Source organism: Metopolophium dirhodum, chromosome 8, assembly GCF_019925205.1.
Source record: "Metopolophium dirhodum isolate CAU chromosome 8, ASM1992520v1, whole genome shotgun sequence".
NCBI lineage: Eukaryota > Metazoa > Arthropoda > Insecta > Hemiptera > Aphididae > Metopolophium > Metopolophium dirhodum.
The window spans coordinates 20,295,922-20,318,130 of NC_083567.1; the positions used below are offsets into that span (position 1 = coordinate 20,295,922).

General features: G+C 33.1%; 1 protein-coding gene across 1 annotated transcript in view; it reads left to right on the forward strand.

Annotated features, from left to right (window-relative positions):
• LOC132951072 (lachesin-like) overlaps nt 1-21,263 on the forward strand; it is a 101,031-nt gene extending 79,768 nt beyond the window's left edge. Inside the window, exons 7-9 of the mRNA XM_061022765.1 lie at nt 9,421-9,540; nt 16,985-17,155; nt 19,375-21,263. Of these exons, the coding sequence (XP_060878748.1) occupies nt 9,421-9,540; nt 16,985-17,155; nt 19,375-19,640 (557 nt within the window). The 3' untranslated portion in view covers nt 19,641-21,263. The remainder of the gene's footprint in view (nt 1-9,420; nt 9,541-16,984; nt 17,156-19,374) is intronic.
• Nucleotides 21,264-22,209: the final 946 nt, after the last annotated feature.

The window sequence follows — 22,209 nt, forward strand, 5'->3', positions numbered from 1 at the left end:
TAATCGTTAACAACCGTAAGTATATAACCTGTGGGTATATACGGTGGCGGTGTAGATGAGAGTTCATCTCTCCCCCGACCATCACCTGCAAGTTGACGGCCGTGTGAGCACCGTGTTCGCTTGTAAGGCTCATCTTCTTGTTGTCTCGAAACGTAGATCTCACACCCTCCCTCCTCCACGCCAAGCTGTGAATACGGTTTTAGATGCTATACCGTCGTGAATTCACACAAAGACGTGCGCGTGTTTCATCGTAATCGTACGAGTTTACGTATTATTGTAATTATCCACGCGCAGTTATCGTTATCGATTCTGTCGATGAATATCTCCACGTGGACGTCGAATTCACGAATCTCGCTTTATCGTCGATCGCGTGTTAGTACACAAACGACGTCTTCGTAAAACGTCGATACAGGTACAACAGTAATAATTGGACGTGAGTGTTTATTCAAGCAAAACTTACTACATTACTATACCCGTGCTTATTGAACCCATTTAAAAAATGTATATATAATTTAATTTTTATCGTTTGCAATGTTCATTGTTTTTTTCTTTAAATAAAAGCACACATCTGAAATACATACAGATAAATACATAATAATGAATAATTATTACCAGTAGGTACCTAGCTAAATTTAATGATTTTTACTACAATGCGCGAAACACATATAATATTATCTTTTGGACCTTTTGCCTTATCTCTTCGTTCGGCCAATGGAATAAAATAGTAAACATACTCTGGTCCCGAAGCGAGTCCACAATAAGCGGTGACTGCAGCTGTCTAATAATATTATGATTAAGCTCCAGTACACGTCGCGGACAACAAGTGTGTGGCGGTTATACGCTCGCTGCAGTTCACTGTACATGATCATGGTGAGGTTTTATTTCTCTTTCTTTCTCGTTTTCGTGTTCCGTCTCTAAACCGCGGACCATATTATCATAATAAAGTTGTTATGGCGCATAGAAAGTAACAGTATAATATATATATTATATTGTATGTATAAGTGAGCTCGTACGGATATAATAATATACGAGGCGGCGTCTAGTCAGGTGGTCTAGTACACGGCGGCACCTCCGCCGACGTCATTTTATTACGCCTTTGGAGGGTGTGGGGGGGCGGGTCGCGCGTCACGTCCGTTATGAATGGTCTCGGTTTCGCCGGCGCCCGCACGTCAGATATTTCATCCACCCCTACCACACACACTCATACAAAGTCGTGTACGTATATCGTATATAGTCGTCGTATACAGTGTGGGTGTGGGTGTGTGGGTGTGTGTGTGTGTGTGTGTGAGTATAACACTGTGGTGTACATAATGTATATATATTATCTTTGCGGCGGTGGCGGTACACAGCCGTAGCCGGACAAGGAGCACGGCGGGGGGGGGGGGATCGGGCGAATTGATAAATTGCCGACGAGACGCGCCGCACTTTCGCTTCGTTCTCGGTCTGCGGGCGAGGGGCGCAGAGAGGACGAATAAGACTTAAGTCGTCGTCCCGCGGCGCATCACCACACCGCCACGTTAATAATTAAACGGCGCTATGTCAAATTACCGTATTAAACAAGCCACCGCCACACACCGTATAGCTGGTAATATTATAATACGACTGTTACAATGTTATATATTATTATGTTATGAGAGAATATCGCAACACACGCGCATGTTTACCCGTCGACGGGTAGGTAATGGTCTATACGGAGGACGGGTCTTCCCGTTACGATCGGTACGAGTTCACCGCCTGACTTTTATGCCAACCCGTAGGAAAACTTCGAAAACTTCATCCTCTGAAAACCAAAAAGTCAAAAAGTGCAATCTGCTGCAGCTGCAATGTCCGCGATGCTTGATCGATTAAATTTAAATTCCAAAACCTCGATCGCCGTCACTGACCGAAATAAAATATGAGCAATCGGTCGAAAGCAGTGAGCAGTAAGCCTGCAGTCATGTACATTATTATTAGGTATTATTATTATTATTATTATCTACAAACCTCATAGGTCTGGCCCTGTTATTTCAACGGTACCTATTATGATGTATCTGTTGTGTTGATATTAAAACGCTGGTTAATAATATCGACATAATATAGTTATTAGTTTTCCGATACTGTCAATTCAGTTTATTTATCGTTATGAAAAACGATTTCGACATGTCTGCACAATATACTGCATTTAATATCGCGTTGTTGACATATTATTATTATCATTATTATAGGTACACGATAATAAGTTTGATTAGCTATTTGTTCCATTTACTCACCGGCCTGTTCACAGAAATTAGATAGATACTGCAGTATGAATATAATAACTAAATAATAATATGAACTCGTCATATTCTCCGTACGTTGCAGAATGTTACTATTCAGCTCGGTGAAACTATCAAAAATATTAATTGTAATTTCAACGAAATTGTGAAACATCATCAAAAGCTTGAAATGAGTTTTTTTAATGTGTATTTTCTTTTTATAGTAATTATCGTTGAAATATCTTTACAACAGTTACTAATAACGGGAGTAACATCTTTATCACAAACTTGAAAAAGAACGCGTAAACATTGAGAAATATTCTTTGTCGACTCGAGGTCCTCTGGGATATCTCTGATATCTGTACGACTACTTAAAGATTAAACATAAACCCTAACTATAAAAAATGTTGTCGACGATGTCCAACAGGATTTTTGGATTTTCATCTCGTAAGTAGAATAAACGATAAGTATGTCCCGATGTAATTCCAACGCCCCTTTTGGTTTTCCCTAATCAAAAGTGATAGGAGCGCATCGTAATTGTACACGTCATAAACGGTAACTCTTATTGCAGGCGGAGAAAACAATTTCATAACAATGAGTCCTCGTTTACAAAATTTTAATGAGTACCTACTTATATAATATTAACGGACGGTATAATATCATTCATATCAGTCAAGACTCTGTACTTTGTTAATCTATTTCACTACGGTTGCTGATTAAGTAAAATCAAATAACACTTTTAAGATTGCGTTAAGTTCGAATTGCTTACGAATTATATGGCTGATGTGGGAAATTTTGCCACTGGTAATAAATATGTTATATATTATTATATACATTTTTTGTTTTAAAAAACTCAAATTTTCATCATATCTATGAAAAAAATCAATTTTATCAAAATATCAGTAGACTTACCTAACTATTATCATTTATCTCAAAACGTGTTAACACTCATTCGTGGGTATATGTGGGTAGCGAATGATTGCGACGTCTTATATTGGTCGTATCATTCAATTTTAACCGTTTCTTATAATTTTACTGCCTTACAGGGACATTCCAAACGTGTTCATTCACAGAATTATAGCCTCTTGTGTAATATTATTCCTTCTATAACTGCGCATATAGGTCCACTAGCCAATAGAAATTTACCCGTTTATATCAATTATAAAACGCGCTTATATAATTACAATATAAACTACAACCATTATTCTCATTGAACACGTACATTTTTTTCATCAATTCAAAATAAATAATTTCATTCAAAGTAGACTTAGTATAACGTTTTTTAAGGATTATGCTAGACTCTGTTCAAAGTTATTTTTTCAATTTTGTTTCATTTTAATTTAATATACATCGCATAGGCTTCCCTTGCAGGATTCTTAGAATAATGTATTCAATTTCCTCAATCGTTAACTACTATTAATCGTATGCTTTTGCTCTCAAAATTTATCTCATAAATTATTATTAGGTTCCACTGATAGTCCTTAAGTGTTGTCATTAATTTGTTTTAAAATGAATTTCCTTAAAACTATATAGATTCAAAGTCATTTTAATTTGTATTCTATGTTTTCAAATAAAATTATATTTTAAACCCTCCTGCTAACGTCTTTCTAATGAGTAATGGATGATGGTAATACATAATTGTTTGATTATATTTAATAGTTTTCTATTGTCGTTTTTTTTTTTCAATAACATTTTTAGTCTTAGTTTTTCTCATTACAATCAATTTAATATCGGAAGTGATGTTTGCTGTTTTACTGTACACTGTCGGTTATATTCTGCTGCGCAAGGTTTTTAATTAGGTATAGAGCTCACGTCCGTGTATTGAATAAATAAATACATATATGCAGTCGTTCAAATTCTGATTATATGACGCTATATAATAATTTACAAGACATTTGATTATTAGAGCGGGGAAGATGTTCTGCTGTATATTAGGTATAATGGATGTGCCAAATTTTAATTTAGGAAGATAAAGATAAATACATTATTACAGACGAAAAACGTGTCAGAGTGGAGACTGTGTGTAAGATTTTATTTCTAAGGATAGGTATTGTATAATTTATGTATAATAATATTATTTTGTATGTTAGTAGTACGTAATATTTTTAAATCATATTTGCCTAGAACACCACACATATATTATGTATTACATTTTTAATATCATATTATCATAATATATTGTTGTTATTTGCATACAAGTCAATGCTACGTACTGCAGAGCATTGTAAACAGGTTTGTGGTGAATATATTTTAAAACAAAATTAGTCTTAATTGTTTGAAAATGTCTTTAATTACCTATAGAGAATAGTAATATACTTACTTACGTAATGCGTAATGGCAAATCGTTTAAAGGCTCTACGACTATTAATTTCTGAATTAGGTACAACTTGATATTAATTAAAATCGTTGGAGGATGAATCGTTATTTTTTTTATTTTATTTTTTGTATTAATAACCATAAATTACATAATACCTAGGTACAATACGATATTATTGACTAGATTATCTATCTATTTAAGCTATAGCTTGTGTTGAGATAGACAGTAATACAAATTGATAAAATATATGTGACAAAAAAATGTGATGACTACAATAAAGAACAATTTAAACATTTCAATTATTAGAAATTTGAGTGAACAATTTCACGTATACATTTTTAGATTATAAATACAATTTCTTACACTAAAAAAAAAAACCTATACAATATAGATATGTAAACAATGTTAGTATGAATTCAATTATGCTAGTTGGGAAAACAACCAGTGGCACCTATATAATTTTTTTAGGATTAATTTTGGTACAGTAAACGTTTTTTATATATTAATATGGCATTGAGTTGAAATAAACCGGCCCGATAGAATATTATAAAGTCTGCATTCCCTTTCACCATCATAACATTTTTCATTTACACCTTTGATGACACTATTGGTTATTTTCAGTATAGATATCCGTTTCTGTTTTTGTAAACTTCTGTACCTAATATAAATTTTCATGGAATCCTATATTTAGTTCTCAATCTTTATTTCTCATTTTGCTATACCTACATAATTTGAAAAAAATTGAAATCTTCGAATGTCTATAAATAGCTCAAAGCTATAATATTTTGAAAATTAATTTATGTCAAACGCGTTTCAATATAAATATTGTGTGAAAATTGCAAGTCTTTACAATTATTAATTTTTTACCAAACGACCAAAAGTTCATAGTTTTTATTTTGTGTTTCCCGATTATTTTGATTAATTTTTTTATTTTTACCCCAGAAAGTACAAAACAATATCGGCTAATTCAGTATAGGTACTTGAAACTACTATTAAAGTTAAATATTGAATAACTTTTACTGCTTCTAAAAATGTGATTTATATAAATAAAGAATGGAAGATAAATAATAGGAACAAAAGAACGGCATACTAACGGTTTTGTCCGAGTGTAGAGTGTACATATTGGTTATAGATGAGCTCACCCAAAATGTAAAATTAACTCCACGTAAAATTCCACAGCATAACGTCATGTTGATCTAATATGGTAATCGTGTTGTTGAAAAGGTTGATGGGAGGCGTTCCGTAATTTTCACTTGAGAATCAGTTTCCGACTGTAAAACAAAACGTTAACACCACAAAGCATCATATTAAGGTAAAACGGGCACGAAAAAGTATTTTTACCCGCCGGCAAACATTCACATTAACGTCCGGGACCGTCATCGCTTGTAGGTGCCTGCCTTCGTGTTTTGAGATGGCTGTACTCACATTAAAGTTATTAAAAATTCGTAGAACTGATTTTGATTAAATAGTCGACACCGCGTGTAGACAACAAAAGGATAAACGTCAAGAGAAAACTTTGTCAAATCTTTTTAAATTTACCATAATAGCTCTATTAAAACCTTAAGAGATAAAAGTTATAATGCTGTTTGTCGGAAACTTTTGGAGTTTCGTTAGATCGACAAGAACTTCAAATTAAACACCGTTTTCGCCGTAGTATACAACCGTCATGTGCCCTCAAAACTAATTTCGAGAAAATAATATTTTGCAAAAATATAAATAAAAAAAAATATATATATATACATATTATCATACATAATATTTAAATATTCTTCTTCTCGCTGAGCTGGTATATTCTTGACTTGTTGTTTATGTTGTTTTTATTTTCTTAAGCCCGCCTCCCCCCAACCCCCCGTCGACGAGACTCACGGACGATCGTGATTATTTTTCGTCTTTGTAATCTACGTACAATGCAGGTAATAATAATATAACGTTATTGTTTTAATTTTTTTCATTCGCCGATTTTCAGTTGATTCCGTAGACGCGTAGTGTGTGCATATACTTATGCTTTTGTTGTTTCACCACCACCCCCTCTCCAAGGGTTCACTCTCATTTATTCTCTGCCACCGATACGACGTCGACGACGACGACCTTCATTACTGTTTAATCGGTACCGCCGAACAAAGTTTCACTCGCGGGGTTAATATACGCGGTGTGGGTAGGGGAGTAAGTCAATCGAAAATCCAAAAAGTTTTGGGCCACGGCGATTTGCTCCACGCGCGGTAAAAGTTTATCGCCCGTAATCTCGCTTGACTCTGACGGGGATGGGGGGGGGGGGGTAGGGGGGGTAGTCGCGAGGGGACGAGAGAGATGAATCTTTCACCGGCGTGGTTGACGACGCGTGAGTGCTTACGCATTGTTGTAGGTATCTGGTATACACTTCGTATAATATTATTAGGTACCCATATTTAATTGCACAAATACTGGCGCCTCTCACCGTGTAAGTACACGTATTACACGCGCATCCGGCTGACACTTTCTAGCAGTGCCGCATTAAGCCAAATTGCCGCCCCGGGGCAATATAAAATTTGCCGCCTCTATAATATATTAAAAAAAAATATCATATGATTTTCACCTCTCTTTATTCGCTATCATAAACACTGTGAGTTGATCTCGTGTTGTTACATCAGGAGTCGAGTCTACTATAAGTGAAAAATATTTAAATAATTTTTAGTTTTTTTTTCTATAAATATCTTAAAAATTTAATAGAAGGCTCCTAGGTTATTGTTTCAAAGGCAGATGAAAAAAATTAAAAATCATTAGTCACAGTTTTTATTTATAAGCATTTAAAGTTCAAATTTTGACAAAATACGGAAAAATTAAGAAAATTAGCAAATTTTTTTGAGTTGAGAATTCATAAAAATTTTTCTTTTTAAATCTAAGATTTGAAAATGTAATATAAGATTACTCATAAGTTTGTCTAACTTTATCAAAAAAAAAAATGTCTACAAGAAACTTAAATTAAATTTTTATGAGCGTCTGAAATTTATATTTTTACAACATTTGATAATTTCTCGATTTCTCATGTAACAATTTTCTTATTTTATTGTAATTAAAAAACGAATGACTGTAGATATTTGGAAATTTCACTAAATGTTTATATTAGCATTTTCTATACACCATAAAATTTTAAAAATATTTTGACTCTTTTTGAGCTGTTTACAGACATTGTTAGTTTTCAATTTTTTAGTTTTTTTTTCTATAAATATCAATAAAATTTTATTTGTTGGGTAAAAAAGTGTGAATATTTAATATAAAGCTCCTGATATATAATAGCAGTTGAAAAATATTAAAAATACATAGGCAACATTTTTTTTATAAGCATTTAAAGTTCAAATTTTGACAACATTCATCAAATTTATAATTTATTAACTATTTTGTAGTTAAAAATATATAAAATGTTTACCTTTTATCATTTATGGCTAAGGATTGAAAATTTAAAACAAGGCTCCACGTAAATAGGTTATATATAAATTACTTTATTCACAATAATATCATCAAATATACTTGGTAATATCATAGGCTGACTGACCGTTTCCGCTCAGAATCGTTTTTCTTATACAATGATATTATATCATTGAATTCAAATTTAACACCATCCATTACAGTGACCCACTTGTAACCTACTGTACAGTAGAGCGACTTCCACTTATCCACCTTTTTATCTTTTGCTGCTTTTTGGTAAGCTGCACCACTTAATTTAAGTCGCTTACCAGACATACTATAGTACTCAATAACATAAATTTAACAAACACAACACTGTTGTCTACCGAAATTGCATCGAGACTGTGGTAGTGTGGTCGTCAACAGACGACAGTCGGTGATAAGATTACTAAAATGATCCTCAAATACGTATTTTTGCGATTATTATTAGATCATACAGCCCGCATTGCCCGCAACTGCAAACAGGCGACAGCTCTTCGATGTGATTGAGTCACTCGCCGAAAATTAAAAGGTATAAATAACACAGACACACAACTGTGATCCATTTAGTTATTATTGAATCGTTGATAGATAAAATTATTATTGGTATTAATATTTTTAATATAATAATAATTATTTTAAAAATTTAATACGAAATTCGTAACGGAGAACGTATAATATTATAATATGATATATTTTCTAAAAATCTGCCGCCCCTCAAATCACCTTAAAATTGCCGCCCCGGGGCAATTGCCCCCCCTTGCCCCCCGTTAAATGCGGCTCTGCTTTCTAGTCGTAAGTAGGCGAAAAAGGAAATGGTGTAGATTGCTGAGGTGCCGGGAATCGTCTTGAACCACTGCCGCCGTCGCTGAATGGGGAGACATGCCCCGCGGCCAAATAATTAGTTCGTTCGATTATCATCCGATACTGTGGTCCTCGGAAATGCGGTATATACTTTATCCATAATTCGAGTCGTGTTTAAGGTATAATATAAGTGTAGGGTATCTCAAAGAGGCCATCATTTTTGGCGATCTTGCGACTTGACGCCATGTGATTTTTCTTACATAAAGATGCCTCTACACCAAGTCACGAGTGTGCCGGAACAAAGTCCGAAATGTCTTCAAACTTGAACGAGGAATTCGATGTGTCCTCGATTAAGTTTATTGTCTAATGATCGGGTGATGGCTAATTTTATGGAACGAATGACAGCTTGTAATGCTAGTTACGGTACCTACTCGTCGTGTATTAAAATAAAATATATTATTAATTTTACTATTTCACCCGAAAAATGTATGATTTTATAGTCACCTGACGATGATATTTAATTTAAAATTGGTTTGAATTACATAATCTGAACATTATAAATTGTAATAGTTTTAAAATTATATTCATTCACCGTTATAAACACAATGAATTAATATAATATAATATTAATTTTGTATTTTACAGTTCATCCAGTGATTTCATCGCCTAGTCAGTTAGTTGGCGCTCCAAAAGGCACCGAAGTCAAGTTAGAATGTAATGTCGAAGCATTCCCAAAATCTATAAACTACTGGGTTCGAGAAAGTGGTAAGTATAGTTTTAACTATTTCAATCGTATTGATATTTATTATTATTATTTTTCCATTATAGTTAATACGGTTATGTCAGTTTATATTGAACACGTAGTACATCATTAAACTGTAATGTTGTGCGGGTTGCTATTTGAAACCGAAAAACAAATTGCATCTCGTGAACCGGCTCGAAAAAGCCAAATTAATTGATTACATTGGTTTTTGGCATAATCCTTAGGTTCTTAATCTGGGTTCAAAAAGGCCACGATTCCCAAAACGTTCCAGCTATAGGGTCCACGCTGTCCCATTCGTATTATAACGACGAGAATTGCTTTCAAATAAATCGAAGGAACTTTGTGAATGTATCCATTTTGAAAATTAAAAATAATCCTTACGGACATTAAATTAAACGCAAATTTAAATGTACACAACGATCTCGAATAATTTGCATACGTACTTTTACCTTAATGTATGTATAGATATGTTTGGTGTGTTTATGTTGATTACAAATGTTATAATTTTTTCTTTAAAATAAACTGAAACAATTAACTAACTATAGGTAACTATGATATGTTTATATTGTATAATCAATTATTATGATTGTGCATTAAAAAAAATCATATTTGTTTATATGATTATGATTTTTACCAAAACATACATAATATTATATAATATAAGACAATTGCAGTATAATATATCAACACTTTAAGTGTTTGAAAGTGTTTCACTTTGAATATATATTTTTTAATAAAAGTATTTAAATGGTAAAATAAATCATCTGATTTTTGTCTTCAAACGTTATCTTTTAAGAGTTTTTTTTTAATGAAGCTACCGCATTATGATTTATTGTGTAGAACAGTTTCCATTTTGTATTATTTCTTGTATTCAAAAAGCGAAGAATTCTAAATAAAAATAAAATATTTGATTGATTCTAGAAATATTTACTGCTCTGTCCAAGATCTCCCCCCCCCTCCCCACCAATCAAGTGTTTGTTTTTACAGCATACCTCTTGTAGATGGTAAACAAAATATTAGTTAATTTGCAATATTTAAAATTACGTTTCATAATTTATTTACGGTCACGTGACGCCGAAAAAACCGTATGTATGTAGGTATTCGAAACTTTCCAGAATCTGTTAATAATAATGATTTAATGACAAATATGTACCTACCTAACTTGTCACATTAAACTTCACAGTTTGAATAGAAAACTTAATTCACATTAATGTACAGATATAACATCAGATTCTTAGGATCCGAGTATAAATTATTTTGCTTAAGTAAAATATTATGACAAATACATTTACATAAATGTTAATAACCATATCGTGTCAAAACCGTTTCGTTGAAATATAAATAGCACCTAATCAATAAAGCATCGTATACCTACTTAAATATCGCAAAATTATTGTACCTAGTGATATTCTTGTTTTCTTGTTACAGCGGTGGTAAACAATAAATTACAAACACTTAAATACGGGAATAATAATTAAAAATTATGATTTTATTTCGCAACTACGAATTAAAAGTTATAAATTATATTTTTTCTTTCGCGTTTTTTAATAAACAGTTTAACTGCATTTAAACATCATAAAAAAAAGTTTTTATTCCAATGCTATGCTAATAAAATGGAATTTTGAATTGTTTTTATTTGTGACATCATCCGTGGGGAGTTCACTGCCGTATTAAAATTATGAATGCGTTTTACAATGAATAAAAATCTCTATATTACAATAACACGGAATATTTTTTGATACCGCTGGCAATGCCGAAAGCTGGTGATAATATTATATTTTTTATAAGTAGCTCAAGTAAAATAAAATATATAAGTATATTATTTTTTTTTTATCGATTTATCAGTTTTTCACAGATTTGTTTTTACTGGGTCGAGGTGGATAAGAGAGTGAAAGCCCGTGGAAAAATTTTGGGCAAATAAGAGAAAGTTTGTTTTAATATTTATATTTATATATTTATTATATATTATTGTATATATATTTATTTGGCCGAGAAAGTGGTTAACGGACTGGCGATGACAGCTTCTTGGCTAAAAACCAGTCCTCCTTCCCTAGTTCATTTATGGCTTTGCCAAAATACCCTCGGTCATGTTTTTAATCGACCTCACACCACCGTAGGAATATTAAGTAAGCTCACGCCCGCCCGACTGTCCCTGTTTAATTATTGAAGCCAAGAATATTTTATTAATATTTTTGTTGCTTCAGATTCAGTCAAGTTTGAGAGGGAGAGAGAAAGAGAGGGAGTGAGAGGGATCGAGAGAGATAGAGGGATACGTCGTTACTATACCGACTCCATTGTTTGTTCTTTTCATTTGCCATCCAACGTCTTCGCCCTCATTTGGTATCATCATAACAATATCGCAAAAATAAAAAATAATTATAAAAATTATAAAAATATACTCTAAGAGCCTAAAACGTCAATATTATGTTTTAAAAACAATGTTCTGTGCTTTGTCGTCACCGAGTACAACACTTTGATTGTCAGTTAGTGATATATACATAGTTCAGCCTATGGGCATATTTGTGTACAACCGTTACGCAACGAGTCCCACAAGTCCCGCATATCACTCTAATTATCTCGGTGGTACATCGATATCATGATAAATGATAATATCTAACTGTGATTTTTCCATAAGTTGTATGTATGCCATTAGATTACAATTTTCTTATACCGTTGGGAAACGCGGGATTTAAATATTTATGTGTGTCACGGCCTCATAGAGATATACTTAAGGTGTAAGACAGGACTTTTGAAACATACTTAATTTATATATATATACATTATACATGTTTTCTAATACCGTTTACATCTCAGTTAATAGCTCACACAAATCTATATATTATACATATTATGTAATTTGATGACACCGACACCACTTGAGCACGATTGTTGGTAATATTATTTTTATTTTGTATTATATTATACTTAAAGTTTGTATTTACAAACATGGCGGAAAATCAGTATCATGGTATATTGCTGTGGTTTTTCCAATAGATATTCGTAAGACATTAATTATGCCATTAGATAACAATTTCTTGAAATCGGAAAAACCGAGATTTTAATTCTTTGATGTGTCACGTGGAGGTGTGAAACCTTGACATACCCTGACTTTTGAAGCATACTATGTTTATATCTATAAATATACAAAAAACTTGTCCTGACTGACTGTCAGGCTGATTCATCATCGCCTAGCCGGAACCGTCAAAGTTACGAGTATGAAACTTGGTCAGTACTCAGTAGTTTCGTTTGTAGAGAGAGACCAGCTAATAATGGATTTTCGAAAATACGCATTTTAAAGAGGAACTTAAAATAATGATTTTGAGAGTCACGGTGAAAGTAGAAACTTTTTTTTTAAATATAAATGTTTGCCGTTAGTTACTCGGGTGCAGATTAGCATCAGGTTAGGTTAGGTATTCATAAAATCGTCTCGTTTATATGGCCTCGATTAAGGAAACTATATCTTAAAACCAAATATATGTTCGTACCTTATATACTCAAAAACTACTCGATTGATTTTGACGAAAACTCAGAGATTGTTTTTAGGGATGTCGGAAAATGTAGAGTGTAAGTAGTTTAAACCACGTTAAAATAATATATATCTACCAACATGGACTAAATAAGGGAGTGGGGCTGTGGGGTTTCTTAAGCCCTCCTTAAGATATTTTAATATATAGGTTATCTTTATTTTAATAAATTAAAAACATAGAAAGAGTTATCTAACAAATAGATAACGAACATATTATAAACAATTTTTCTGAGAAGGAATAAAGGATGCGATTCTCATATAACTAACTGCATGTAATACATAATATTTATATATATTTTATGACTATAAAACTGTTTGCATGTTTACAATAATTAAATAAATAAATTTATATTTAATTTGTGATAGTTTTGAATCGTATAATCGATAAAATTGTGTGTATGTAATAATGGTGGGTGGAAGACAAGTCTCTCACTCTTCTTGTTCTTGAAACCTTCTGGACTCTAGCCTTATACATTTTAGCTCCAGGTTTATGTCCATGCCTACTAACTACTAATTTCATTCCGCAATTTGTGGTTGGTCGTCTAGGTAAAATTACTTCACAAAGCTAGGTACACTGAGGCCGATTTATCCATGAACTGAGATAGGTACCCTAAATCTGTGATACACTCAAACCGATGTATATACAGGCGTTCCGCGAGAATTACCCATTAAAATATCTCCCGAGATAATACATTTATCATAAATCTATTTATTTTTTTATTAGACTCGCAAAGACAAGGACTACATATATTTATTTTTTTAATTTAATTAAATCGTTTGGTAAAAAAGTTAAATGTTAATTTTTTTATTTTTGAAACAATTAAAGATAGCCATTTTATAGAGTTTAATTTTCTGAAAATGTTGATCTTTCAACATTTTAATTTTACAAACCTCATGATTTTTAATCATTTTTTTAGTTCATAGGTAAAACAACCTAAAACTGGTTTTTGTCCAGACGGCGAGTCTCCCTCTACGGCTAATGCGTATATAAATACTTTTTACCCAGTTATAAATATTTAGTTGCTAATCAATGTTAATTCAATATCACAAAATATGATAATATATTTTGGTTTATTAATCAAACATTGGTTTTAATTAAAGATACCACATCGAGGTCGTGCTGTGACACTATCTCGTCACGACATTTTTTTATGGAACCTAACACCAATGCTGCACTGCTTGATATAGGTAGAACTCTATTATTAGAATTATGGCGTATTTTACAATTTACACGAATTTCAGACTCGGTTATTTCTTGGCCGTTATATTGTGAATATCTATATATACCTGTTCCCGGCGAATAGCTGAACCACAAACGTATTCTTTGTGTGTGAAATAAAGTCCTGAACAATATCGGAAACCTTTAGAAATTGGCTTTTGGCCATAGACAATACAATAAACGTATGCCATTTATATACGTTTTCGTACACATTATGCCATATTATTATCTTATCTAACATATTATTTATATTCTAAACACTAAAAAGAAGGTGTCGACACGCATTCACCCTTGGATTTTTACTAAATATTGTGTTAACATATATATTTTATACTGTCCCGATAAATTGGTGGCTCGACCTTTTACCATTAAAATGTATTAATTAATTTTAAATATGTAGTTGACTATTGCAAAATATTTTAACGATAAAACCGAAGCTAATAAAACTGTATTCCATTATTCTCTGTGTACCGGACGCAATAAAACGCAAACAACCAGTAACAATAAATAATAATGATCAAAGTCATATTTTTTTTGTCCTTTTGTTGATTAGAGGTACCTATGTAAATATTAATTTTAATAAACGGTAAATATAACATGTTGGATTTATTTTTAATTCAACATTATTATTATTAATTATTAAAAACTATATTTAATGAGTTTAGAGTGTAATTTTATTTTATATAGGTACATTTAAAAATGAACAGGACATTGCTCAATTCATAATATATAAATGTTACAAATAATTAATTTAGTAATTTGTTGATTTAAAACTGTTTGTCATCGAGTTTAAAATTTTACTTTGTTTAGGTTTTTTAGGAATTAAATCCAATAGATTGACGATCAATTTTAAAAAAATATAACTTATTTTAAAATTATGATTTAATTACAATTCATAACACATTATATAAATCAAATCAATTATAAGTCTTACGGTGATTTTTTAACATTTTTCTTACTGTCGTGTTAATACGAGTATGTCTGAAATAGGCACTTACATTCTGTATAGACTTTGTTCACTCAATATTTAAAAATAGTTCACTTTTCTTATAAATATTTTAAACATTTTAAACATTTAAAGTTGTTTTCTTTAACACGAATGGTGTGCTGAATATTATATTAAATAATATTATGTATAGCAGTCTACCCATATACATTTTTCAATGCACTCCAAATTCCGACGCATTCATTCAAATATTAATAATATAAGATAATATATATGTATAAACATAAATACGCATCTACACAATAAAAACGATAAACAACTGCGCGCCCACACACTCCTATGCACACATACGTGACGTATTTTTCAAAAGCCTTTGTACTGAATTATTTTGATATAATCACAGTAGTCGATCGAAACATTTCCCATAGTTTGCCACGAATTTAATCAAACGAAGCGTGTCGCACGGTTTTTATAATACGACTGCATATAACGCGGGACCGAATATATTACTGCATTATAAAAGTAAACGTAGTCGAGTTCCTAGGCGTCTCGCTGTGATCGAGTCTCGTGCACCACGCCAGTCTACCCGGTATCAGGTATCGTCCCCACTGCGACGACCAGCTGAGCTGCATATTGTGAAATAAGATACATTACAGCCGCACCCGCGGTCGAGCATGCCGGAAAACAAAAGATATGCCCGACTTCTGATTTTCACCCTAGGTCGAGGATATTTCGTAAATCTTATCTTGCGCGCGTGCGCGTGGCGTTTAGGGTGTAAAGGTCCCCGTCACGCGCGGTATAATCCTGGTGCAGCAAAACTGCAGACGAGCGACGACGGGATGTTGTTGTGTACGACAGATACGATAAGACCCCCCAGGGATGTGTTTCTCTCGTCCGCTTTTTGCTTTGCATCTGGTTTGGTTTTATTACAGTTTTGCGGTTACGGTTTATAATAGCGCACAATATACCACATGGCTTTCGCGATGTTCTCCGTCCATCGGCGGCAGCGACTGCGACGGAATACATCGTCTTGGGACCTGTGCACGGCCGTTGTAGTTGCCACTGCGAGTTTCTTAACAATTTCTTAGCCGCAATAAAAAATGAGTAGTATTCGTGCTTTGACTCCGCTTTGTAGGTATTTATAATGGTTTCGTTTAAATAGCTCGGAAACTATAAACGCTTAAAATCGTCGATGGAAACGCGCACGTTCGAGGAGAGGAGAGGAACGATAATATTAATGAGCCGTTGTACTGATTATAATGATACCTCACATATCTCCACTCTTAAAAAAGAGTATAATAATATAACGGTTGAATTATGTTGACGTTGTTATTTTATTTTTTAGTAAAAATTTGACCGTTTGAACTCTCTCAAATCATAAATTTCGTGTCTACCTAAAAAAACAGCCGTGTTAATGTGTTATCATAATAGATTTTATACACGGACGCATTAGTGTACCTAAATTGCCTATACAATGCACCGTCTTACTATTTTTGTTTATACGGTCAGACCGAGCGATCAAAACTTAAGCCTCGCTTTTCTATTGGTTTATTCAGTTCATTTCCATTTACACATTTTAACATATTATTATATATAACCAGTAATAATAATATACGTATTAATACTTATTACATCGTGTCCCATCTCTTGTCTTAATTTTTCCATTGACGAATACTAAATTCGTAAAAATAATTAAAATAATAATAATATAAGATTGTTCTCGACGAGAGATTAATGTATTTTTTATTCTTGTAGGTGATATGGTAATAACTAGTGATAAATATCAGACGAACAGCACGACCAAGTCCATATTCGAGGACCAGATGGTGTTGACCATAAAATCGGTAGATAAGTACGACTTGGGATCGTACAGGTGCATAGCAAAAAATTCTCTCGGCGAAGTGGAGAGCAACATCAGATTATACGGTAAGTGAATCTTCAGGGTCCGACAGTCCAAGTGTTTGTCGACGACTTGGGAGAAATGACGGCAGTAAATAAAAATGGCAAATAGCTGACGGGCTTATGGCCCGGCTGGTGGTATGGGGGAGGGGGGGAGGGTCACAAGCATTACCGTTTACTCTCGGAAACTCATCCGTTAGCGCTGAGATGACGAAAAAAATCATTTTTCTACGTTATTGTATGAATAAATGACCAGCGTCCTGTTGCATGAAAACTTTTGGGTCGTCCGGCACCCCATTTAATCAAATACCGTCGAGATGTCTCTGCTGCTATCTATTACACGTGTCCTTCATGTTGTTTTTTAGATAAATAACACAATGTGATATTATAATATAGCCACGTTTCGTGTTCAGGGTATTATTAAAAGTTTAACCATGACTAATGGTATTGTGAAATTTCCATTCAAGTTTCGTTACGGAAATGACGTGCCTACCTCGTAGTGCAGTCCTCTGGAGGGAATATCGGGTTATACAGGACGTGTTAGAAAAGTGGATCCTCCAAGTACGTTCTAAAATGATACTAGGATGGTGTTAGGGGTGAGTCCAAATAAAAAAAAATGGTAGACCCGTCTTAGGTGTCCCGAACCAAAAAATATTTTTCTGTTGCATAGCTCATGCGTGTCCAAGTTTTAACGACTGCATTTCACTTGTGGAGCACCACAAGCAGGTGAATATTCGATTACACTTATTTCAATTTTTAAATGTTATAATATGATTTTTGTGAAAGTTTTTGGTTGATTCTTAAACAATATCTACACAAAATCAATTTTCTGATATTAGCATCATGTTGTTATATATTATATAATAATTAAAATTTTTTTGGTCCACCGATCTAAATTAATAAGGTATTTGATAAAATAATTAAATCGACTTTTTATATTTTTAAAAATAAATATATGTCCGTACGAAATGAATACAATTACAAATTAAAATTACAATTGACGAACGCGTCGTGATCTACTAAAAAATAGCAGCGATAATACTACGGGAGCACTTCGGCAATTAAAAAAAGTATAATTTTGAAAACGGTACACTCTCGGAGTGGGGTGACGTCCATAAACGAACTGATAATAGTAATTCACTAGCAGGTAACTGCATAAGTCATGTTGGTCAATTATATTAGTCAGTTCTTAAGCTATTATGCACTGTGTATACTTTTTTTTATTTCAACAATTTTACAATCTGTACATATTATGTTGTAGCCGTTGTAGGTACAATTAGTATAAGTGATTACATTTATTTATTTATTTATATTATAAAAATTTGAAGCCGCAGAGAAAAAACTTTCCAGTGACGGCACTTCAATCTGAAATTAAAAGCTATGGTGTTATTATTAAATTGTATTAAATTAAGTCTCAAGGCCACTGTCATCTGAGAATTATGTGGATACGAGGGGGGAATAAAGTTTGTTAAGAGGTTTGAATGAGGTGATCACTGAGGTATTTAAATCTGTATATTGTATTTGATTTGTATCTAAATTATTTCTTATTTCTAATTTATTTTTATACAATAATATTATATCCATGTGGGTTTGAGTTATAGGTTTCAAATATATATCTCAGTTTTACGGTGGTTTTTGAATATTTACCTAGAGTAGACCAGAGTTTATAAAATAATTATTTTATTCTTATTTTATTAACCGGGTGTATTTTGCATGAGTCAGCCGTTTGTCAAAGGTTAGTCCTCGTAGCTTTAGATACGGGTTAATTGTTTAAGTAAACTGGTGGCCACGATGAAGAGCGAAAGTTTTAAAGAGAGATACCTATATGTAAATGTTGACAGATGGAGTACAAGCTACGAGATAAGGCGTTGATATGATTTTGACAGTTGGTTGAGGCAATATCAGGATCAACATGAGTGGAGTAAATAATTTTTTTATTAGTGTAATAGGCAACATGTGTTTCTGGGCGCGAGGGTTGGTCAGTGGAGTAAAGATTAAACAGTGTTTGAGATGAACCCTTGGGGAATACCAGCTAATATTGGGGAAATAAACATGTTTCGTATACGGAAATTATTATTTTATGAGTGGGAAAACACTGCGATTATCAGCTAATACACTGTACTTGGAAAAAATATAATATAGCGACTGGTTTTTTTTTAAACATCATTTGGGTTAGATGATATGCATAATAATATTTACTTACGTTATAAATCTCGTCAAACCCCGTGTATTGTTTTCGTTCGCAGAGATACGGGGCTTGGACGAGAACGAAGACGACGATATCGGCGACCTGTCAGACCTCTATCCCGAATCATACACGGAGACTCACCACGTCCATGGTGGTGGTGGTACAGGTGGTGGTGGTGGTGGTGGAGTTGGCGGAAATGGCGTAGGCGACTACAGGAACAGGACCAAGCACAGACACCACGCGGACGCATATCCACCCACACCCAGCCCAAGTGCATCCACCCGATTGGTTCCGCCGTTCTACCGGACTTTCGAGTACCTCTGACACGCGGTTCCCGTCTGGTAAGCACGTGATGAGCGTCTGCCAGACGAGCGTGGTGCACGTGGTTCTTCCTAACCGGCGTTCGTCGACACAGATACGACTAAGCTGCAAGTACACTCTACCACTGCGTTGGTGTTACCGCCGAGTATCGACGAGATCGCGATAATGATAAAATATATGATATTATAATGAACAATAAAAACTTAAAAAAACAATAATTATTTTAGACCCACTAACATTCCGCCTTTGTCATAGTCGCGTTAGGTTAAACTTCCCGCCTGACTAAATACTACCCATTTATAACCTATATATCTGTCTACTTGCCGACTCCCCGTGTACATAATATTTTAGACCACTACCAGCAGAAATTCGTCGTTGTGCGCGACTAGAAAATTCGTAAATTTTTTCAGCGTTCTTATAATAATATTATATAGATATGCATACGAGGGGTGTAAAAAAATATCCAGACATAAAACTGTCTACATAGATAAATTTATACAACAGTTGGTAATTATTATTACTTAATTTACATAAAAAATAAACAAGATATATGTTTTTCAGTATGGGGTTTTAAAGTTAAAATCGTTTTCTCAAACCAGTATTTAGAGATATTGTACAAAATCTCGATTTCACGACGAATTCTAAAATAAAGTAATAGCCGAACAACTCGTGTAAAGTATTAATATTCGTCTGACAGTCAATAAAAAAAAAAATACTATGGATACTTTCAAATTGATAATGTTAGATTTTTAAGATAATAAAATTCTTTAAGTAGTTCTTTAACTTTTTATTAGTTCAAGTTAATCCTGCAGCCTGACATTTCATAAAATCCACTCATATTCACCATATTCACCACGACTGCGTCTTTTTATTATTCCCAAGACGAAATCTACCCTCAAAGGCTAGGGATATGAAGAAGTTAATGAGACCGCTCGCGATGTGATGAATGGGATTTAAGTTATAACTTTGGTGAAAACACAAAGGTCTTTTCAGAGGATTTTAGGACCGTTAGAAGCACTGTATTGAACTCTAAAAGACAATATTATTTTGAAGGTGGTGACCCATTCAGTAGGTATGTAAGTTTCAAATACAGAGAATAATAACATATTTTTCCTGATTGGTATTTTTCGAACACGTCTCGTATGTCGTACGTTGTCGGAGGATTTAGAACGTTTTAACTGTTTTTTTTACATTATATGCGTTTTCCCGAAACACCCCGAACATTGCCGATCCCACCACTCCGAATGCGGCAGCGCTGCCTCCAGGCGTTATTATTTTAATATTACAACAATAATGTAATTTAGGCGCCTACGTCTCGAGTGCCTTAATACAATTATCCCGGTCTCCAGACTCCCTGTTCCTCTTACACAGGTATGAATAACATAATATTATTGTGTAATACGTTTAACAATTTGTTGTGAATACTCATTTATTACGATAATTATTATTATTATAACATATAACTATTATTATTATTATTATTATTATTTTTATAATAATAATTATTATTATTATTACGTGTATAATATTAAATTATAACTTAAAATAGAATATTAATATTATTATGAATACCTACTTAAAGACAAATAATTGATATACCTACGATTGTTTAATAAGAAAATATAAGATTACACAATTTCCATAAATTGTACATCCTTGTTATATTTTTGTAGTATTGATCACTATGTAGGAATAACATGCGAATCAGCTCGGAATTCAAGATCACACTGTCGTCGTTAAGACCATATTATAGCATCGAAACGACTCGTCAACCCAATCATCCATAAAATGTATAGTAAAGTTAAAAATGTTTGCTAATGGTAGTGCTTTTCATTAAGCATTTATGTTGCACTCATTAAAACTATAATGTTACTATTTTTATTATATTGTAGCCATCTGTAAAACCGCCAACGCCAAAACGCGTAAATGTGTACGATCTATAGCCGCGTTAAGGACCATATTCCATTTTTATGACTTCGACACTCGTTTTGCTCTATACATTACGACGAGCACGATAAAAACCTCATCGGTTTTTAAATATGTTTATCATAATATAATATTGAAAATCGTCAAGTAGCCCCTTGAATTGTAGAATTTAAAGTATCAGGTAATCTCCACCACTCTTGAAGTTAAGATATTTATTTATTTATTGAAAGTACGGGCTGGTCGCCCAACTGCCAATGGTCAATGGTTACATTACAAGAAACAATCAAGTCCATGAAATATCAGCATACAATAAGAGATATAATAATTAATAAGAAACAAAAACGGCAAAAATTAATAATGAACAACAAAAAGAAATTATGATTGTAATAATAGATACAGTAAATTAATTAGAAGAGTTAGACGGTTCAGTATTGGCAATCCTCATCATTCTTACAAGTGGCTCATTAGCAGCATGGTTTGTGTTACAAACAGGAATATAAAATGGATAATTATTACGTGTGGCCAAAGTAGGGATTTTTTTTAATGAATGCAAGAAAGGAGATTAAGAGGGTCAATTTGACCTGACAGTAAATTAGAAAGAAAAGTAATAAAAAAAGATATTATATTATTATGCTATTACCGGTTC